The sequence below is a fragment of the Bubalus kerabau genome, chromosome 17, assembly GCF_029407905.1.
Source record: "Bubalus kerabau isolate K-KA32 ecotype Philippines breed swamp buffalo chromosome 17, PCC_UOA_SB_1v2, whole genome shotgun sequence".
Classification (NCBI taxonomy): Eukaryota; Metazoa; Chordata; class Mammalia; order Artiodactyla; family Bovidae; genus Bubalus; species Bubalus kerabau.
In genome coordinates, this window is record NC_073640.1 from 70,397,197 (window position 1) to 70,412,878 (window position 15,682).

Here is a 15,682-nt window from a genome sequence, read left to right on the forward strand (position 1 = left end):
GGTGGTAGTGGGGACCCAGGAGAAAACCTAGGTGTGTTGGCACCCACCAAGGGAATTTAGGTAGGACCATTCAGGCTGAGTAACCAATTCTCTTGGGGTGAGGTTACCACGGCTCATGCCTAAGGTGATGCACTGCCCAAAGTCACAGATCCCTCTTGCCCTTGGAGGTTCCTGAGCAATGCAGGACAGTGAGGGCAGGATGCAGTCTTGTTGATCTGCTGGCAGGCCCCACCCACCTTGTGCCCAACATGTATGGTGTAAATGCCAATGATTTCCTTGATGAGGCAAAAAAACAAGGCAAGAATCAAGAGTTTCTGTCGTTGGAGCAAAGTGGAGACTCAATCGTGGTATTGATTAGGTTGTCCAAGCTACATCATTAAGGGAGAAATTAATGTCAGACAAGAAAGCACAAATCAAGAACTTTAGTACTAAGCAGGATAAATGGTAATAAAAAACTACATGTAGCCATCAGTTTGAAACTCCAGGAAATTAAGGATTAAAGATTAAAAACTACATGTAGACATCATTTTGAAATTAAAGGAAATAAAATATTTCAGTGACTTCTTGTGGTACAGTGGTTAACAATTCACCAATTTCAGATTGGGTGAAATTGGTCTTACAGTGCAGGTGGCATGGGGTGGATTCCCTGGTCCTGGAAGATCCCATATGCCACGGGGAAACTAAGCCTGTTCTCCAGAACAAGAGAAACTAAGGAGAAGCTCTCTCACCACAAATAGAGAGCAGCCCCTGCTTACTGCAACTTAGAGAAAGCACGAGGCAACAGAGACCGCCACCACAGCCACCACCTCAACAAAAGGGGGGACACTTCCCTGGTGGTCCAGTGTTTGGGAATCTGCCCGTCAATGGAGGGGACATGGGTTCTATCCCTGGTCTGGGAAGATTACACATGCCAGGGGCAGGTAAGTCCACGGGCCACAACTGCTGAAGCCTGAACGCTTTAGAGCTTGTGCTCTGCAACACAAGAAGCCTCCATAATGAGAACGCCCTCCCACAGCAACTAGAGAAGCCCCCACTGGCTTCAACTAGAGAAAGCCTGTGTACAGTAACGAAGACCCACTGTAACCAGTAATAAATAATCTTCAAAAATTGTGCAGGGAAAGCAAAGCCTTTTAAAGACAATCAGCTATACTCCAATGTAAAATAGTTTAAAAAAATAAAGAGAAATAAAAACGGATTTTTTTTTCCCAGTAAGACTACCATCTTGGTTCATTTGGGGTGTTATAACAAAATACCACAGCCTTGTTAGTTGTTTTTGTTTGTTTGTTTTTTGTTTTTAATGAATATTTCTTATTAAGTTGGAGGCTGTGGAGTACCAGATCAAGATACCAGAATGGATGAGTTTTCTGATAGCAACCCACTTCCTGGATCTTAGTTGGTGCTTTCTTGCTGTGTCCACATGTGATAGAGTTAGGGGTCTCTCTGGAGCTTCTTATAAAGGCATTAATACCACTTCCGAGGACTCCATCACCTTATAACGGAAGCATCTCTTAAAGACCCCACTAGCACCTTTGGGACTGTTCTTTCAACACACAACTTTTGGAGGACTAACTCAAACATTCAGACCATAGCATCTGCCTTGCAAGAAATGTGTAAATTTCATTAGAGAGGAGCAAAATTGTATAGGTCAAAAAGTCCAATTAAAGAAGAGCACTGAAGAAGGAATAAAGGTAAAGTTATTTTTCTCATTTTTAATTGATCTGATAACAATTTGTTTGAAATACTAATACCAACACATTCTATTATGTATGCTTATGTGTATGCATATCCTGTATATGTATGCTTCTATGTAATTAGAATTGTTTAGTTGCTCAGTATGTCCAACTCACTGGTCGGATTGCAATATGCCAAGCTTCCCTGTCCTTTACCATCTTCACCAGAGCTTGCTCAAACTCGTCCATTGAGTTGGTGATGCTATCCAATCATCTCATCCTCTCCTCCTGCTATCCCCTTCTTCTGCTATCAATCTTTTCTAGCATCAGGGTTTTTTCTAATGAGTCAGCTTTTTGTATCAGGTGGCCTAAATATTGGAGTTTCAGCTTCAGCACCAGTTCTTCCAGTGAATATTCAGGACTGATTTCCTTTCGGGTGGACTGGTTGGATCTCTTTGCCATCCAAGGGACTCTCAAGAGTCTTCTCCAACACCACAGTTCAAAAGCATCAATTCTTTGTCACTCAGCTTTCTTTATACTCCAACTCTCACATCTATACATGACTAATGGAAAAACCATTGCTTTGACTAGATGGACTTTTGTTGGCAAAGTAATGTCTCTGCTTTTTAATATGCTGTCTAAGTTTGTCATAGCTTTTCTTCTAAGGAGTAAGCATCATTTAATTTCACAGCTGCAGTCACCATCTGTAGTGATTTTGTGGAGTCCAAGAAAATAAAATCTCTCAATATTTCCATTGTTTCCCCATCTATTTGCCATGAAGTGATGGGACCTGATGCCATGATCTTTGCTTTTTGAGTGTTGAGTTTTAAGCCAGCTTTTTCACTCTCCTCTTTCACCTATGTTAAAAAGCTCTTTAGTTCCTCTTTGCTTTCTGCCATAAGGGTGGTGTCATCTGCATAGCTGAGGTTATTGATATTTCTCCTTGCAATCTTGATTCCAGCTTGTGCTTCAGTCCAGCCCAGCATTTTCCATGATGTACTCTGCATGGAAATTAAATAAGCCAGGTGACAATGCCTTGATGTGCTCCTTTCCCAATTTTGAACCAGTCTGTTCCATGTCCGGTTCTAACTGTTGCTTCTTGACCTGCATACAGATTTCTCAGGAGGCAGGTAAGGTGGTCTAGTATTCCCATCTCTTTAAGAATTTCCCACAATTTGTTGTGATCCATACTGCCAAAGGCTTTAGTGTAGTCAATGAAGCAGAAGTAGATGTTTTTTTGGAATTCTCTTGCTTTTTCTATGATCCAACTAGATGTTGGCAATTTGATCTCTGGTTCCTCTGCCTTTTCTAAATCCAGCTTGAGCATCTGGAAGTTCTTGGTTCACACAGTGTTGAAGCCTAGCTTGGAGAATTTTGATCATTACTTTGCTAGCATGAGAAATGAATACAATTGTTCAGTAGCTGAACATTCTTTGGCACTGTCTTTCTTTGGGGTGGGGATGAAAACTGACCTTTTCCAGCCCTGTGGCCACTGGTGAGTTTTCCATATTTATTGGCATATTGAGTGCAGCACTTTCAAAGCATTGTGTTTAAGGACTTGAAATAGCTCAGCTGCTATTCCTTCATCTCCACTAGCTTTGTTTGTAGTGATTCTTTCTAAGGCCCCCTTGACTTCACATTCCAAGATGTCTGGCTCTAGGTTAGTGATCACACCATCATGGTTATCTGGGTCATTAAGATCTTTTTTGTATGGTTTTTCCCTGTATTCTTGCTACCTCTTCTTAATATCTTCTTCTGTTAGGTCCATACCGTTTCTGTCCATTATTGCGCCCATCTTTGCATGAAAATTTCCCCTGGTATTTCTAATTTTCTTGAAGAGTTCTCTATTCTTTCCCATTCTGTTGTTTTTCTCTATTTCTTTGTATTGTTCACTTAAGGTTTTCTTATCTCTTCTTGCTATTCTTTGGAACTCTGCATTCAGATGGGTATATCTTTCCTTTACTCCTTTGCCTTTCACATCTCTTCTTTTCTCAGCTATTTTTAAGGCCTCCTCAGACAACTATTTTGCCTTTTTGTATTTCTTTTTCTTGGGTATGGTTTTGATCACTGCCTCCTATACAGTGTTATAAACCTCCATCCATAGTTCTTCAGGCAGTCTCTCAGATCTAATCCCTTCAATCTATTTGCCACTTCCACTGTATAATCGTAAAGGATTTGATTATAAGTAGAATAAATGACATTAATAATTCAAGGAACTACAGGGAAGAACTGGGATTGTTGTATTATGAGGTACACTATCTGTGAAATGGAGAATATTATTTGAAAGTGGACTTGGTTTAGTTGTCAATGTTTACTTCAAACTCTATTGTCCATGTGCTAAGATGCTTCAGTCGTGTCTGACTTTGCAACTCTATGGAGTGTAGCCCACCAGGCTCCTCTGTCCATGGGATTCCTCAGGCAAGAAGACTGGAATGTATTGCTATGCCCTCCTCCAGGGGATCTTCCTGATCCATGGGTCAAACCCATGTCTCTTGTATCTCCTGAATTGGCAGGCAGGTTCTTTATCAGTGCAAAGAAGTATAACCTGATATGCTAACAAGATAGAATGGAATCATAAAATAATGAAAGCCACAAAAGCAGGAAAAGAGTAGAAAACAAAATTGGAATAAAGGGACTTCCCTGGTAGCTCAGTGGTAAAGAATCTGCCTGCCAATGCAGGAGATCACTGGTCCAGGAGGATCCCTCATGCCACAGAGCAACTAAGCCCGTGTGCCACAACTATGGAGCGTGTGCTGTACAGCCCGGGAACAACAACTACTGAACCTATGCACTTCACATACTTAAGCCTGTGCAACCTAGAGCCTGTGCCCCACAACAAGAGAAGCCACTGCAATGAGAAGCCCACACACTGCAACCAGAAAGTAGCCTCTGCTTGCCATTACTAGAGAAAAAGGTCATGCAGCAACAAAGACCCAGCACAACCAAACATACATTTAAAAAAAGAAAAAATTTACTTTAAACAAAGGAAAAGGGCAATGAATACAAATTGGTAACAAATATGCTACAGTCCATGGGGTCGCAAAGAATTAGACATGACTGAGTGACTGAGCACAACACAGCATGGTAGATATTAATCCAACAATCCAACTATCTCATAGTCACTTTGAACAGCAAAAAACTAAATACAAGAGATTTCCAGGGTAGGTAGAAAACCAAGATCCTAAGTATTATCTACAGAAACGGTCTTAATCTTCTAAATTTGTAACAGTTTGCCACAGGGGCAATAGAATATGAATCATGGAATTCCCTGGCAATCCAGGAGTTAGGACTCCACCTTTCCACTTCTGGGGCCCCGGGTTCAGTCCTTGGTGGGAGAACTAAAATCCTGCATGCCTGTGGCTTGGCCAAAAAAAAAAAAAGAAAGAAAGAAAGAAAAAATGCATACTGGGATAGAAGTGAAAGAAATGAAATAATTGAAAAAGACAAATTAGCAAACCAAGACAGGACTTATTTCTGATTTTGTGACATTGGTGTGGTCATGTCACATGGTAAATATGTAGTAAATAAACCTCTTTATTTACTATGGGTTCATTGCTTAACAGTGTCCCTTAGTTATCTGTCATCAGACAAAATAATAATGATATATTAATATTTCATTATACATTAATAATGTTATATTAATGCTTCCCAGGTGGCATTAGTGGTAAAGAGCCCACCTGCCAATGCAGGAGACATAGGAGATGCGGGTTCAATCCCTAGGTCAGGAAGATCCCCTAACCTAGGGGATCTTAAGTATGACATGACAACCTACTCCAGTATTCTTGCCTGGAGACTCCCATCGACAGAGAAGCTTGGCAGGCTAAAGTCCACAGTGTCACAAAGAGTTGGACACTACTGAAGTGGCTTAGGAGAATGTTTCATCATAAAATTATTCAGTTATGACTGGGTTAGAAATGACTTTATGACAAGTGGGGGCAAAAGTTAGTTGGTGAACTACTTCGCTAGTTGGAAATCATTCAAGTCTTTGTGCTTTACTGAAATATACCCTTGACTCTATTGTAAAGATTCTGTAAATGGAGGAATAGGAAGGACACAGCCTCATTACAGCTTATTGAGAAGTGCCTGGTTGCTTAGTCAGGTCCAACTCTTTGGGGCCTCGTGGACTGTAGCCCACCAGGCTCCTCTGCCCATGGAATTTTTCAGGCAAGACTACTAGAGTGCGGTGCCATTTCCTCCTCCAGGGGGTCTTCCCTACCTAAGGATCCAACCCGAATCTCTTGTATTTCCTGCCTTGACAGGCGGGTTCTTTACCACCTGGAATTTAATCCCAATAAATATTTACAAAGTGTATAGAAGTTTAGAAACACACAGTTATACTCCCAGTATAGTATGTGGGTTTAGAATTAAGCTTTTAAATCCATCATTGGAATAGAGGTAGATATGTAGGCCAATGGAACACAATATATAGCCCAGAGATGAATAGGTCCACATACGGTGAATCTGCTTACATCAAAGCCATCAAGAATAGACAATGAGGAAAGGATTGTCTTTTCTAAAAATGGTTTTGGGGAAAACTGGAGAGACACATACAAAAGAGTGGAACTGGATCCCTATCTTACACCACACACAAAAATCAACTCAGAATGGATGTAAAATTTGAACACATAACCTGGAATTATAAAGCTTCTAGAAGAAAACATAGAGTGAAAGCTCCTTGTTATTTGCCTTGGCATTGATTTTTGGGGGGATTAACACCAAAAGCAACTAATAAAAGAAAAATATTAATAAACAAGTGGGACTACATCAATCTAAAAAAGCATCTGCACAGCACAGAAAACCAAAACTATCAACAAAATGAAAAGGGAATGTACAGAATAGCAGGAAATATTTGCAAATCATACATCTGATAAGTGGTTAATAAGTAAAATATAAGAAGAACTCATACAACTTAATAGCACAGTAAATAATCCAATTAAAATATGAACAGTGGAACTATATAAACATGTTTTCCAACGAGAGCCTACAAATGGGCAACAAGTACATGGAAATGTGTTCGGTATTACTAAATACACAAAGAAAATTGTAATGAGATATCATCACACACATTAGAAAGGCTATCATCAAACAAAGGATAATAAGTTTTAGAGAGGATGTTGAGAAATGTGAAATTTTTGTGCATCAATTCTGGGAATGTAAATTAGTGCAGCCACTATGGTAAAGAGTCGAGTTTTCACAAAAAAAAAAAAAAAAAAAAAAATAGAACTAACCTAGTATCCAACAATTCCAGATACAGAGCTAGAGAAGACTCTTCAGAGTTCCTTGGACTGCAAGGAGATCAAACCAGTCAACCCTAAAGGAAATCAACCCTCAATATTATTGGATGGACTGATGCTAAGCCTGAAGTTCGAATACTTTGGCCACCTGATGTGAAGAGCAGACTCACTGGGAAAGATCCTGATGCTGGGAAGGATTAAGGGCAGGAGGAGAAGTGGGTGACAGAGGATGGGATGGTTGGATAGCATCACCAACTCAATGGAGATGAGTTTCAGCAACTCTGGGAGATAGTGGAGGACTGGGAAGCCTGCAGTCCATGGGTTTGCAAAGAGTTGAACATGACAGTGACTGAACAACAACCTAGCCATAAGAATGAAGGAACTCTTGCTATTTCTGACAACACCAACAGACCTTTAATGCATTGTGTGAAGTAAAAGAAGTGAAACAGAAAGACGAATACTCTGTGGTATCACTTTTATACAAAATCTTAAAAAGTCAAACTCATAGAAATAAAGAGTATAAATGTTGTTACTGGTGTGAGGCGGGGTGGAAGAAATAGGGAGAGGTTGGTGAAAGGGAGCAAACTTCCAGGTATAAAATGACTAAGGTCTGAGGATCTAATGTAAAACACCATAAGTAATGTTGATAAAACCATACTTTATAATTGATATATGCAAAGAGAGTGTAATATAAATGTTCCCTCTCTCATATACACGATGACTATATGAGGTGATGATGTATTAATTAACTAGATGAAGGAATGGTTTCACATGGTGTACATATGTCAGATCAGCAAGATGTACACATTGATACATTACAGTTTTATATTATAACTCAATAAATCTTATTAGGAGAAGGCAATGGCAACCCACTCCAGTGCTCTTGCCTGAAAAATCCCATGGGTGGAGGACCCTGGTAGGCTGCAGTCCATGGGGTCGCACAGAAACAGACACGACTGAAGCGACTTAGCAACAGCAGCAGCAAATCTTATTAAAAAATAAATAACAAAATAAAACAATAAGTCAACCTCCTAGACATGTCTTTCTTTATTTAAGGTTTATTTTTAATTGAAGGATAATTGCTTTACAATATTGTGTTGGTTTCTACCATACATCAACATTAATCAGCCATATACATATGCCTGATAGTTATACATATGTCATCTCCCTCTTGAACCTCCCTAAAATGCATGTCTTTCTTGATCAAACTAACAAATACCAAATCTCTATGATACTTGCTGATACTTGATATCTGACAGATTTGTAGAAAGACCCCGATTCATAGGAAGGGAGTCACATGAATCATTCACTGAAAAGAGGAATGTAAGCTTATTCTAAATCTTACAGAGATTCATGTTCCTCAACTAATTTTATGGTGCTAGAATAACAGTCTCATAAAACTTATTAAATTCAGCTGTGTTTCCAGACTGTAATACAAGTTGAAAGCATCTCAGTAACTCAAGAATGGTTTAGTATTAGAAATACATTAACAGATTCAACGTAATACTAATGAATTATAAAACATGTTTATATTAATAAGTGCAGAAAAATAGATCTGTTGCAGGAAGGGGGACCCTTTCCAAGGCCCGAAACTGGGCTATTGTCTAACACTCGTAAATGAATTGTCTGAGGAGACACATGTGCTGACAAAGCAAGAGATTTTATTGGGAAAGGGCACCTGGGTGGAGAGCAGTAGGGTAAGTGAACCCAGGAGAACTGCTCTGCTGCCTGACTCACAGTCTCCGGTTTTATGGTGATGGGATTAGCTTCTGGGTTGTCCTTAGCTGATCATTCTGACTCAGAGTCCTTCCTGGTGGTGCACCCCTTGTTCAGCCAAGATGGATGCCAGAGAGAAGGATTCTGGGAGGTGATTGGACCTGTGGTGTCTCCTTTTGACCTTTCCTGAACTCTTCTGTTTGGTGGAGGCTTATTTATTTAGTTCTGTGTTCCTTACCAGGACCTCCTGTCAATACAACTCATGCAAATGGATCCTGTGGTGCCTGGCCAGGGTGGGTGGTTTCAATCAGTGTGCTTCCCCTAACAGATCCATTCATGTTAGAAAACAACACAACTATACAGAGAAATATATATATAATTAGTCAAAATGTACCAAAGAAAACACTACAATAAATTAGCATTCTAGTAATTAAATAAGAGGGCTTGGTTTAAAATTAGCAAGCAAACAAGGCTCTCATTATTGGTGCTATATCAAATATACTATACATTCTAACTGGTGCCTTAACACAGACATTAAAGAATTTAAATAATTGAAAACCCACTTGGGCTTCCCTGGTGGCTCAGCTGGGGAATCAAAGAATCCGCTTGCAATGCGGGAGACCTGGTGTCAATCCCTAGGTTGGGAAGATTCCCTAGAGAAGGGAAAGGCTACCCACTCCAGTATTCTGGTCTGGAAAATTCTATGGACAGTATAGTCCATGTGGTCGCAAAAAGTCCGACACGACTGAGCGACTTTCACTTTCTTTCACTTTCAAGCCTATCTGGAAATATGATTATCTACATAGAAGAGTTTCAAAAAATAACATGAGTATCTGGCATATTTACGACACTTTCACAAGTTTGCTATATTTAAGATTAGTATCCAAAAAGAAATTACAATTCCACAAATGAGAATCGTAAGGGCATAAAGGAAACTTTAAAAAAATATTTGCCTTATAACCAAAAACATTTACAGATACTCAAGATAAAATTAACAAAATATTTTGTGCGAATTTGCATTGGCGCCCTTGTAATTCATGGCATGGATTCCTTGGCGCTCAGTTGCAGAACGCATCCCTACCAATTGGTATTTGGCCCCTTTAAAGGCGTCGAGTCACTGCTCCGGCGTGGCTTGGGAGAGGTCATTTCCTGGCGCCTTATGAGGTGGACGCAGGCCTTTTCTCCTGGCACCTGGAAACTACAAGACCCAGAGTGCCCAGCGTCGAAGGCGACGCTGCTGAGGCAATGATGGCGCAGGAAAAAAGCTATTTCCGCTGGGGCACAACACTAAGGGGCGGGACTTCCGGCCCCCTCCTCGGGGCGGACATTTTAACTCCGCTGGTCCTGTTCGGTGTGCGAGGGCTGTCAGGACCCGAGTGACGGGAACAGGAAGGTCCCAGAGGGGGCGCTGTCGTTGCTGCACAGAGACGGGCCTGAACCTCGGCGGCACCGCCCGGGGTCCGCCGCTCCCGGGTCTCCCCGCCTCTCCTAGCCCTGCTACCCCCAGAGTCCGATGGCGGCGGCGGTGGCGGCGGCGCTGAGGGAGCAGCCTCAGGTAAACGCTCGTCCTGCGGGCCCGCACCGCCCTCATCCCATCAAACACTAAAGCCCCACGAGGCGGCTGCTCGCGCAGCCCAGGCCCTGGGCTCCAGGATGGTCAGGCGGTGCTGGGTGGGGCTCTGCCTCTCTCAGACAGCGTGATGACGCATGGGAGATGGGGACAGGCGGAGGGACCGGTAGGTGCAGAGGCTTGGAGGTCGGACTGAGGCGGGGGGATTCCGGAAACCTAACATCAGCCTTCGGCTTGCCGGAAATAAGAGTGTTAGCGCAGTCAGCCCCGGGTTAGTGCATTAACGGGATGTAATCCTCAAGAGCTGTTTAAAGGAAAAACGGGGTGGAGAGGGTTGATGAGGACATTGAGGTCCTGGGAGGTTGAATCTTCTTTCAGGGCCCCACAGCTGGTAAGACGCAGCACTGAGCATCGAGGCCCAGAGGTTAATCAGCCAGCCTGAGGTCAGCTGGCTTCCAGGGCCAGGCAGGAGTACAGACGGTGAATGGTGGAATCCCACACTGGATGCATTCCTATCTCTTCACACAATTCTCAGGGTTAAAGAAGTGCTTATGGAACCTAAACAGGGAAGTAGGGGGTGTCCCATTGCCTCACTGGCCTGCTCTCACCCCCATGTTCCCTGGACTTGTTGTCGCCCCGAGATGCTTAATGGGCTTCCCTGGTGGCTCACCGTAAAGAATCTACCTGCAATGTAGGAGATATAGGAGACACGGGTTTTATCCCTGGGTTGGGAAAATCCCCTGGAGGAGGGCATGGCAACCCACTCGAGTATCCTTGCCTGGAGAATCCCATGGACAGAGGATCCTGTTAGGCTACAGTCCATGGGGTTTCAGAGAGTCAGGTATGACTGAAGCAACTTAACACACATTCACACAGGAAACGCTTAATGTCCTTTATCCCCTCCTTGAGTCCGAGGTTCCTGAAAAACGCCAAACCTACCGTCCTGAGTCCATGATAGAGGTTAAATGGAGAGGTGTTCCCATTTCTGGCAGTCACGGTAAACGTGCGTAAGGTCAACCTAACCCAAGATGTGCAAATGACTAGAGGTAAAACTGAGCTCAGGAATATTCAGGACCCACAGGTCTCCTCTCTTTTAGGTAGGACTAAATAGCAGGTGGGTTGGAGTCAGGAGAGGAACAACTGCCTGAGATGTGAATTTTTGTGTTCTAAAGGAAACTAGAAGTTTCGGTTGTGGGATGGAGGTGATGTGGTTAAGGCTTTATTTGGCTTTAGAGTGGAAAACAAACTGTGAGCTTGAGAGAGGAAGAAGGACCATCATTGTGGAGGGTACTACCATAGTCCAGGTGAGGGTTAATGGAGCAGGGACATGCCTTGGAAAATGTGGCTGTATTCTGGCTGCGTGTTTTAATTTTTATTTTTTGCCATCCCATGCAGCATGTGGGATCTTAGTTCCCCAATCTGTGATCTTGCATGTTCCCCCTGTGCTGGAAGCACAGAGTGTTAATGACTGGACCACCAGGGAAGTCCCTAGCTGCATGTTTTTAGAGGAGGCAGCTAGATTTTGTAAAGTGGGTGGTGAGGGAATGAAACGCAGGTACCAGAGATGACCCCTGGCTTTGCAGCTGTAGATTTGGAAGCTGCATCAGTAGAGATAAGCAGGTTGGTAGTAGGTGTAATATTCATTGTGTTTATTCAGAGCTTTGTTTTAACCATGTTAAGAGTCAGATATTTTAGACACCAATGAGTGGAGGCATCAAATGAACATCTGACATACAAGTTTGGAATTCTTGAGAGTGATTCAGGTTAGAGACATCCAAAATGTAACTACAGTGTAGACCAAACTGAATGACCTGTGTCTCAACATTTGGAAGAGGCAAGCTTCAGGCTGTGGTGGCAGATCTTTTAGGGAAGAGGTATGGAAGAAGGGGGCAGAGGATTGGGTTTCTTACTTGCTTCCATGCGTGATTGTGTCATTTACTTCATAAACATAAGTAAATGGCCAAGAAGTTTTGATGTATGAGACAGGATATTCTGGCAGGCAGCCAGAGCTTCCAAGAGAAGAGTTAACATGAGGTAGATGAAGAAGCAAGGGGTAATTCATCCATATGACCAGACTCAGGCCAGAACTTGTACTTCTTTACCACTTTATCAGCTCATCAAGTTTTGTGAGAACTTCGGTGGTACCTGGCGTGTTTCATTCAACCTAGTTATATGGCCACGAGCAATAAAGTCATCTGTAAGAATCACTAGGCTTGGGGTAGGCGAGTAATGGGGCTGGAGTTTGAATGAGAGTAAGGGAACAGGGAAAGGTGGTCATTGCTGACTTACATCAAGGACAGTACAGAAGTACCATGAGACTATGTGTATCTGAGATCCACACACGGTTCTGTTGTTTTAAATCTGAGACAAGGATCAGAGTCATGCAGTAAGGCCTTTATAGATGATTTCTGATACTGCCATTGGGAATTGTTGAGAGTTCTGTGGTCATATTGGGTTCTGTTTGACTTTGCCATTTGTATTGTGGATACTGCCTGCCAAGTTGTGGTATAAAGCCTAACTAAGTTCAGTGTGATGTGCTTCTTTGACATTTGGTGAAACTTGGGTGCCTTCAAATGACCTGAGTGCAAGTTCCTTTCCTCACAGTGTTCCTATGGATAATGTCTCTTAGCCTAACAACCATTTTTACAAAGGAAACCAGATACTTCTAGGTAGCACTAGCCCTCAGAATTATTCAAATAAGGTAGTCACATCCTCCTTGGAGCATCCCAACCCCTTCATCCCACAAAGATTCCTTCACACAGACCCTGATTGTGCTGTTTTTTTTTGAGTACTGCTCCCTGTGGGCCCTTGTGGTGAGTGGTGAATTTATGTGATTAATATGTTACCGTCAGTTGCATTTGTCCAGTCTCAGATGTCATGTGTTAGGTCACCATCATAGCCCTATGCTGGGATTAGGAGAAAGTGATTTAAATACAGATAAGGTGTGGGAAGTGTAAGGAGATGTCTGTGGTATGGGAGAGTGAGGTTTTGGTGGCCATCGTCATGTATGGCTAAGGGATACAGCGACTGAGGATGTGCAACCCAAGGAGTGATGTGTGCTTGAAGAGAGAGCATATCTGATGGTGCTAGCATGTCCAGGGCAATGCCCATACCAGGGAAAATTGCTTGTCAGCAGGGGGTGGATTCCTCTATGCCAGGCCTATAGTTGAGATATATGTTCATCCAGCTGCCTCTTGTTCTTGGTGGTTATACATAGTGATCAGTGAGCTTGTGGGAAGACAACCACACTAAGGTGCCAGGGTGTGATTGCTTCTCTGAATTGGAAGGGCTGGGTGATAGACAGTCAAAGGGTAGATGTGTGGGGAAATGGACTGCAACTCTTCAGAGGTGTACTCTTTGTTGTTTCATCTGTCACCATCATGGCAGGTCAGTGTGAACTTTGAAGATGTAGCTGTGACCTTTTCCTGGGAGGAATGGGGTCTCCTTGATGAGACTCAAAGATGCCTGTACCGTGATGTGATGCTGGAGAACTTGGCACTTATAACCTCCCTGGGTAAGAACCTCAAACCTTTCCTCATGACCTGAGGTAGTCTCTGTGCTTTCCTTTTCCCCAGAGACAAACTTGTCCTTCTCATGTCAGGACCATGGTCACTGCTTTTTTTTTTTTTTTCCCCAGTACTCTAGGTTGGTTCTGTGGTTGGTTGGGCTGAGGTATTTGCACTGCCATCCGTTTTCCTTGAAGAGGCCCCACATATGCTACCCTGCAGCCTCCCCTGGAAGGATCCAGGGTCAGGAATCTTCCATTCAGCCTAATATATCCCACCATACTTGCCCTCTTCCTACTGGGTGACATCTAGATGCAAGTAATCTGTGCTCCTTAGGTTCTACTTCTTTCTTCTCATAAACATTTCCTTGTAACTGCTTTTGCTGGGAATTAATTCTATGGTGTAGAGCATGCACTTCTTGCAAGAACCTTTCAAAAGTTCTCTTAATAGTATTTAAATGTTTTCCTCTGGTTTATGATGTGATGAATATGGGTCAACTGAGCAATGTGGTGTCTTTCCCCTTGTATTTGCATCATCCAGGTCCCATACACTTGTTCATTTTGGAAGTGGAGTGGGGAGCTTTTATTTGTCCACAAGCTGGATATGAATTCCAACTCAACCAAGTAGGCTCAAAGGGCTGCTGTACAGTAGCACCCTATGGGAGTGCATGATGCTAGTTCAAGTGATACCAGGAATTTGTTCTGTTCGACTTGAATTTTGATGGCTATTTCCAGTGACCACAACTTTTTTCTCCTTTTTTTCCCCCTCCATTCTTAATAGTGCTGACTTAATCCTGCATTGTGGTTCTTCTACTTGTAGTCCAACCTGTGGCTAATCCTTATCTCTCTGAACTCCCTATATCACCCATTTTCCTCCCTGCTTTATCTGTTCATTCTGTAACATTGGCCCATATATTTTCTATAGTCAAACATACCCATTCTTAAAATGTTCCTGACCAAAATCTACTGTTTTGCAGTTCTTTTCTCTTGGCCCTGGAAATACTCATCTACATTGCAGTCATGTGTTACCAGCAGACACTGTCCTGCTGGCAGTTGTTTGTAACTAATTTTTTTTTTTTTTCCTTTTTTTTTTTTTTTGTTAATGGCTACACTGGGTCTTCATTGTGGCACATGGGCTTCTCTAGGTTGCAGCTCATGGGTTTGGTTGCCTGTGGCTTATGGGATCTTAGTTTTCCAACTAGGGATCAAACCCATGTCCTCTGCATTGTAATGCAGATTCTTTACCACTTGACCACCAAGGAAGTCCCTGTAACTGATATTTTAACTGTCAACAATTAAGTAATTTTTCACCCTGCCTTTCTTCTCTATGACACATCACATGGTTATCTTTTTTCTCATGTGGTCTTCCCCCATCCTGTGGCCTTTATAGCACAGTATTGCTCATGATAATGTCATCAAGAAGCCAACTCCCTGTTCTTGTAAATAATCACACGGACTCATTCATGAGTTTGTCAGACACACACTGGTGTGTGGGCTCCCCCCTGCCCCACTAAAGTCAACATGTGCTTCACCAACATTTCTTGCTTTTAGGTTGTTGCCATGAAGTGGAGAACAAGAAGACTTCTTTTGAGCAAAATGTTTCTTTTCAAAGAATGTCACAGATCAGGACTCCCAAGGCAGATCTATCCTCCAAAAAGGCCCACCCCTGTGAACTATGTGTCCAAATATTGAGAGACTTTCTGTACTTGGATGAATGTCAAGCAATACATTCAAAGCTGAAATTACATAGGTCTGGGAAACAGTTGTATGTCAGCACAAACCTTCATCAGCATCAGAAGCAGTGCATAGGGGAGAAACTCTTCAGAAGAGATGTGGATAGAACTTCATTTGTGAAGAACTGCAAATTCCATGCGTCAGGAAAGTCATTAGTCTTCAGGGTGGTTGAGAAGGACTTCTTGACCAGGTCTCAATTTCTCCAGCAAAGGGCTACTAACACCTGGGAGAGGTCAAACAGAACTGAGTGTGA

At 42.6% G+C, this 15,682-nt stretch overlaps 1 protein-coding gene across 3 annotated transcripts in view; it reads left to right on the forward strand.

Annotated features, from left to right (window-relative positions):
* The first annotated feature begins 9,336 nt into the window (after positions 1 to 9,336).
* Positions 9,337 to 15,682, forward strand: part of LOC129631243 (zinc finger protein 256-like) — a 29,909-nt gene continuing 23,563 nt past the window's right edge. The window contains exons 1-4 of one of the 3 annotated variants that reach the window (XM_055552124.1): positions 9,477 to 10,175; positions 13,578 to 13,704; positions 14,237 to 14,319; positions 15,247 to 15,530. In XM_055552124.1, the coding sequence (XP_055408099.1) occupies positions 10,134 to 10,175; positions 13,578 to 13,704; positions 14,237 to 14,319; positions 15,247 to 15,387 (393 nt within the window). In that variant the 5' untranslated portion in view covers positions 9,477 to 10,133 and the 3' untranslated portion in view covers positions 15,388 to 15,530. Of the gene's footprint in view, positions 10,176 to 13,577; positions 13,705 to 14,236; positions 14,320 to 15,246; positions 15,531 to 15,682 lie in introns of those variants that run through there. The other 2 variants (XM_055552123.1, XM_055552122.1) reach the window with 2 other exon arrangements.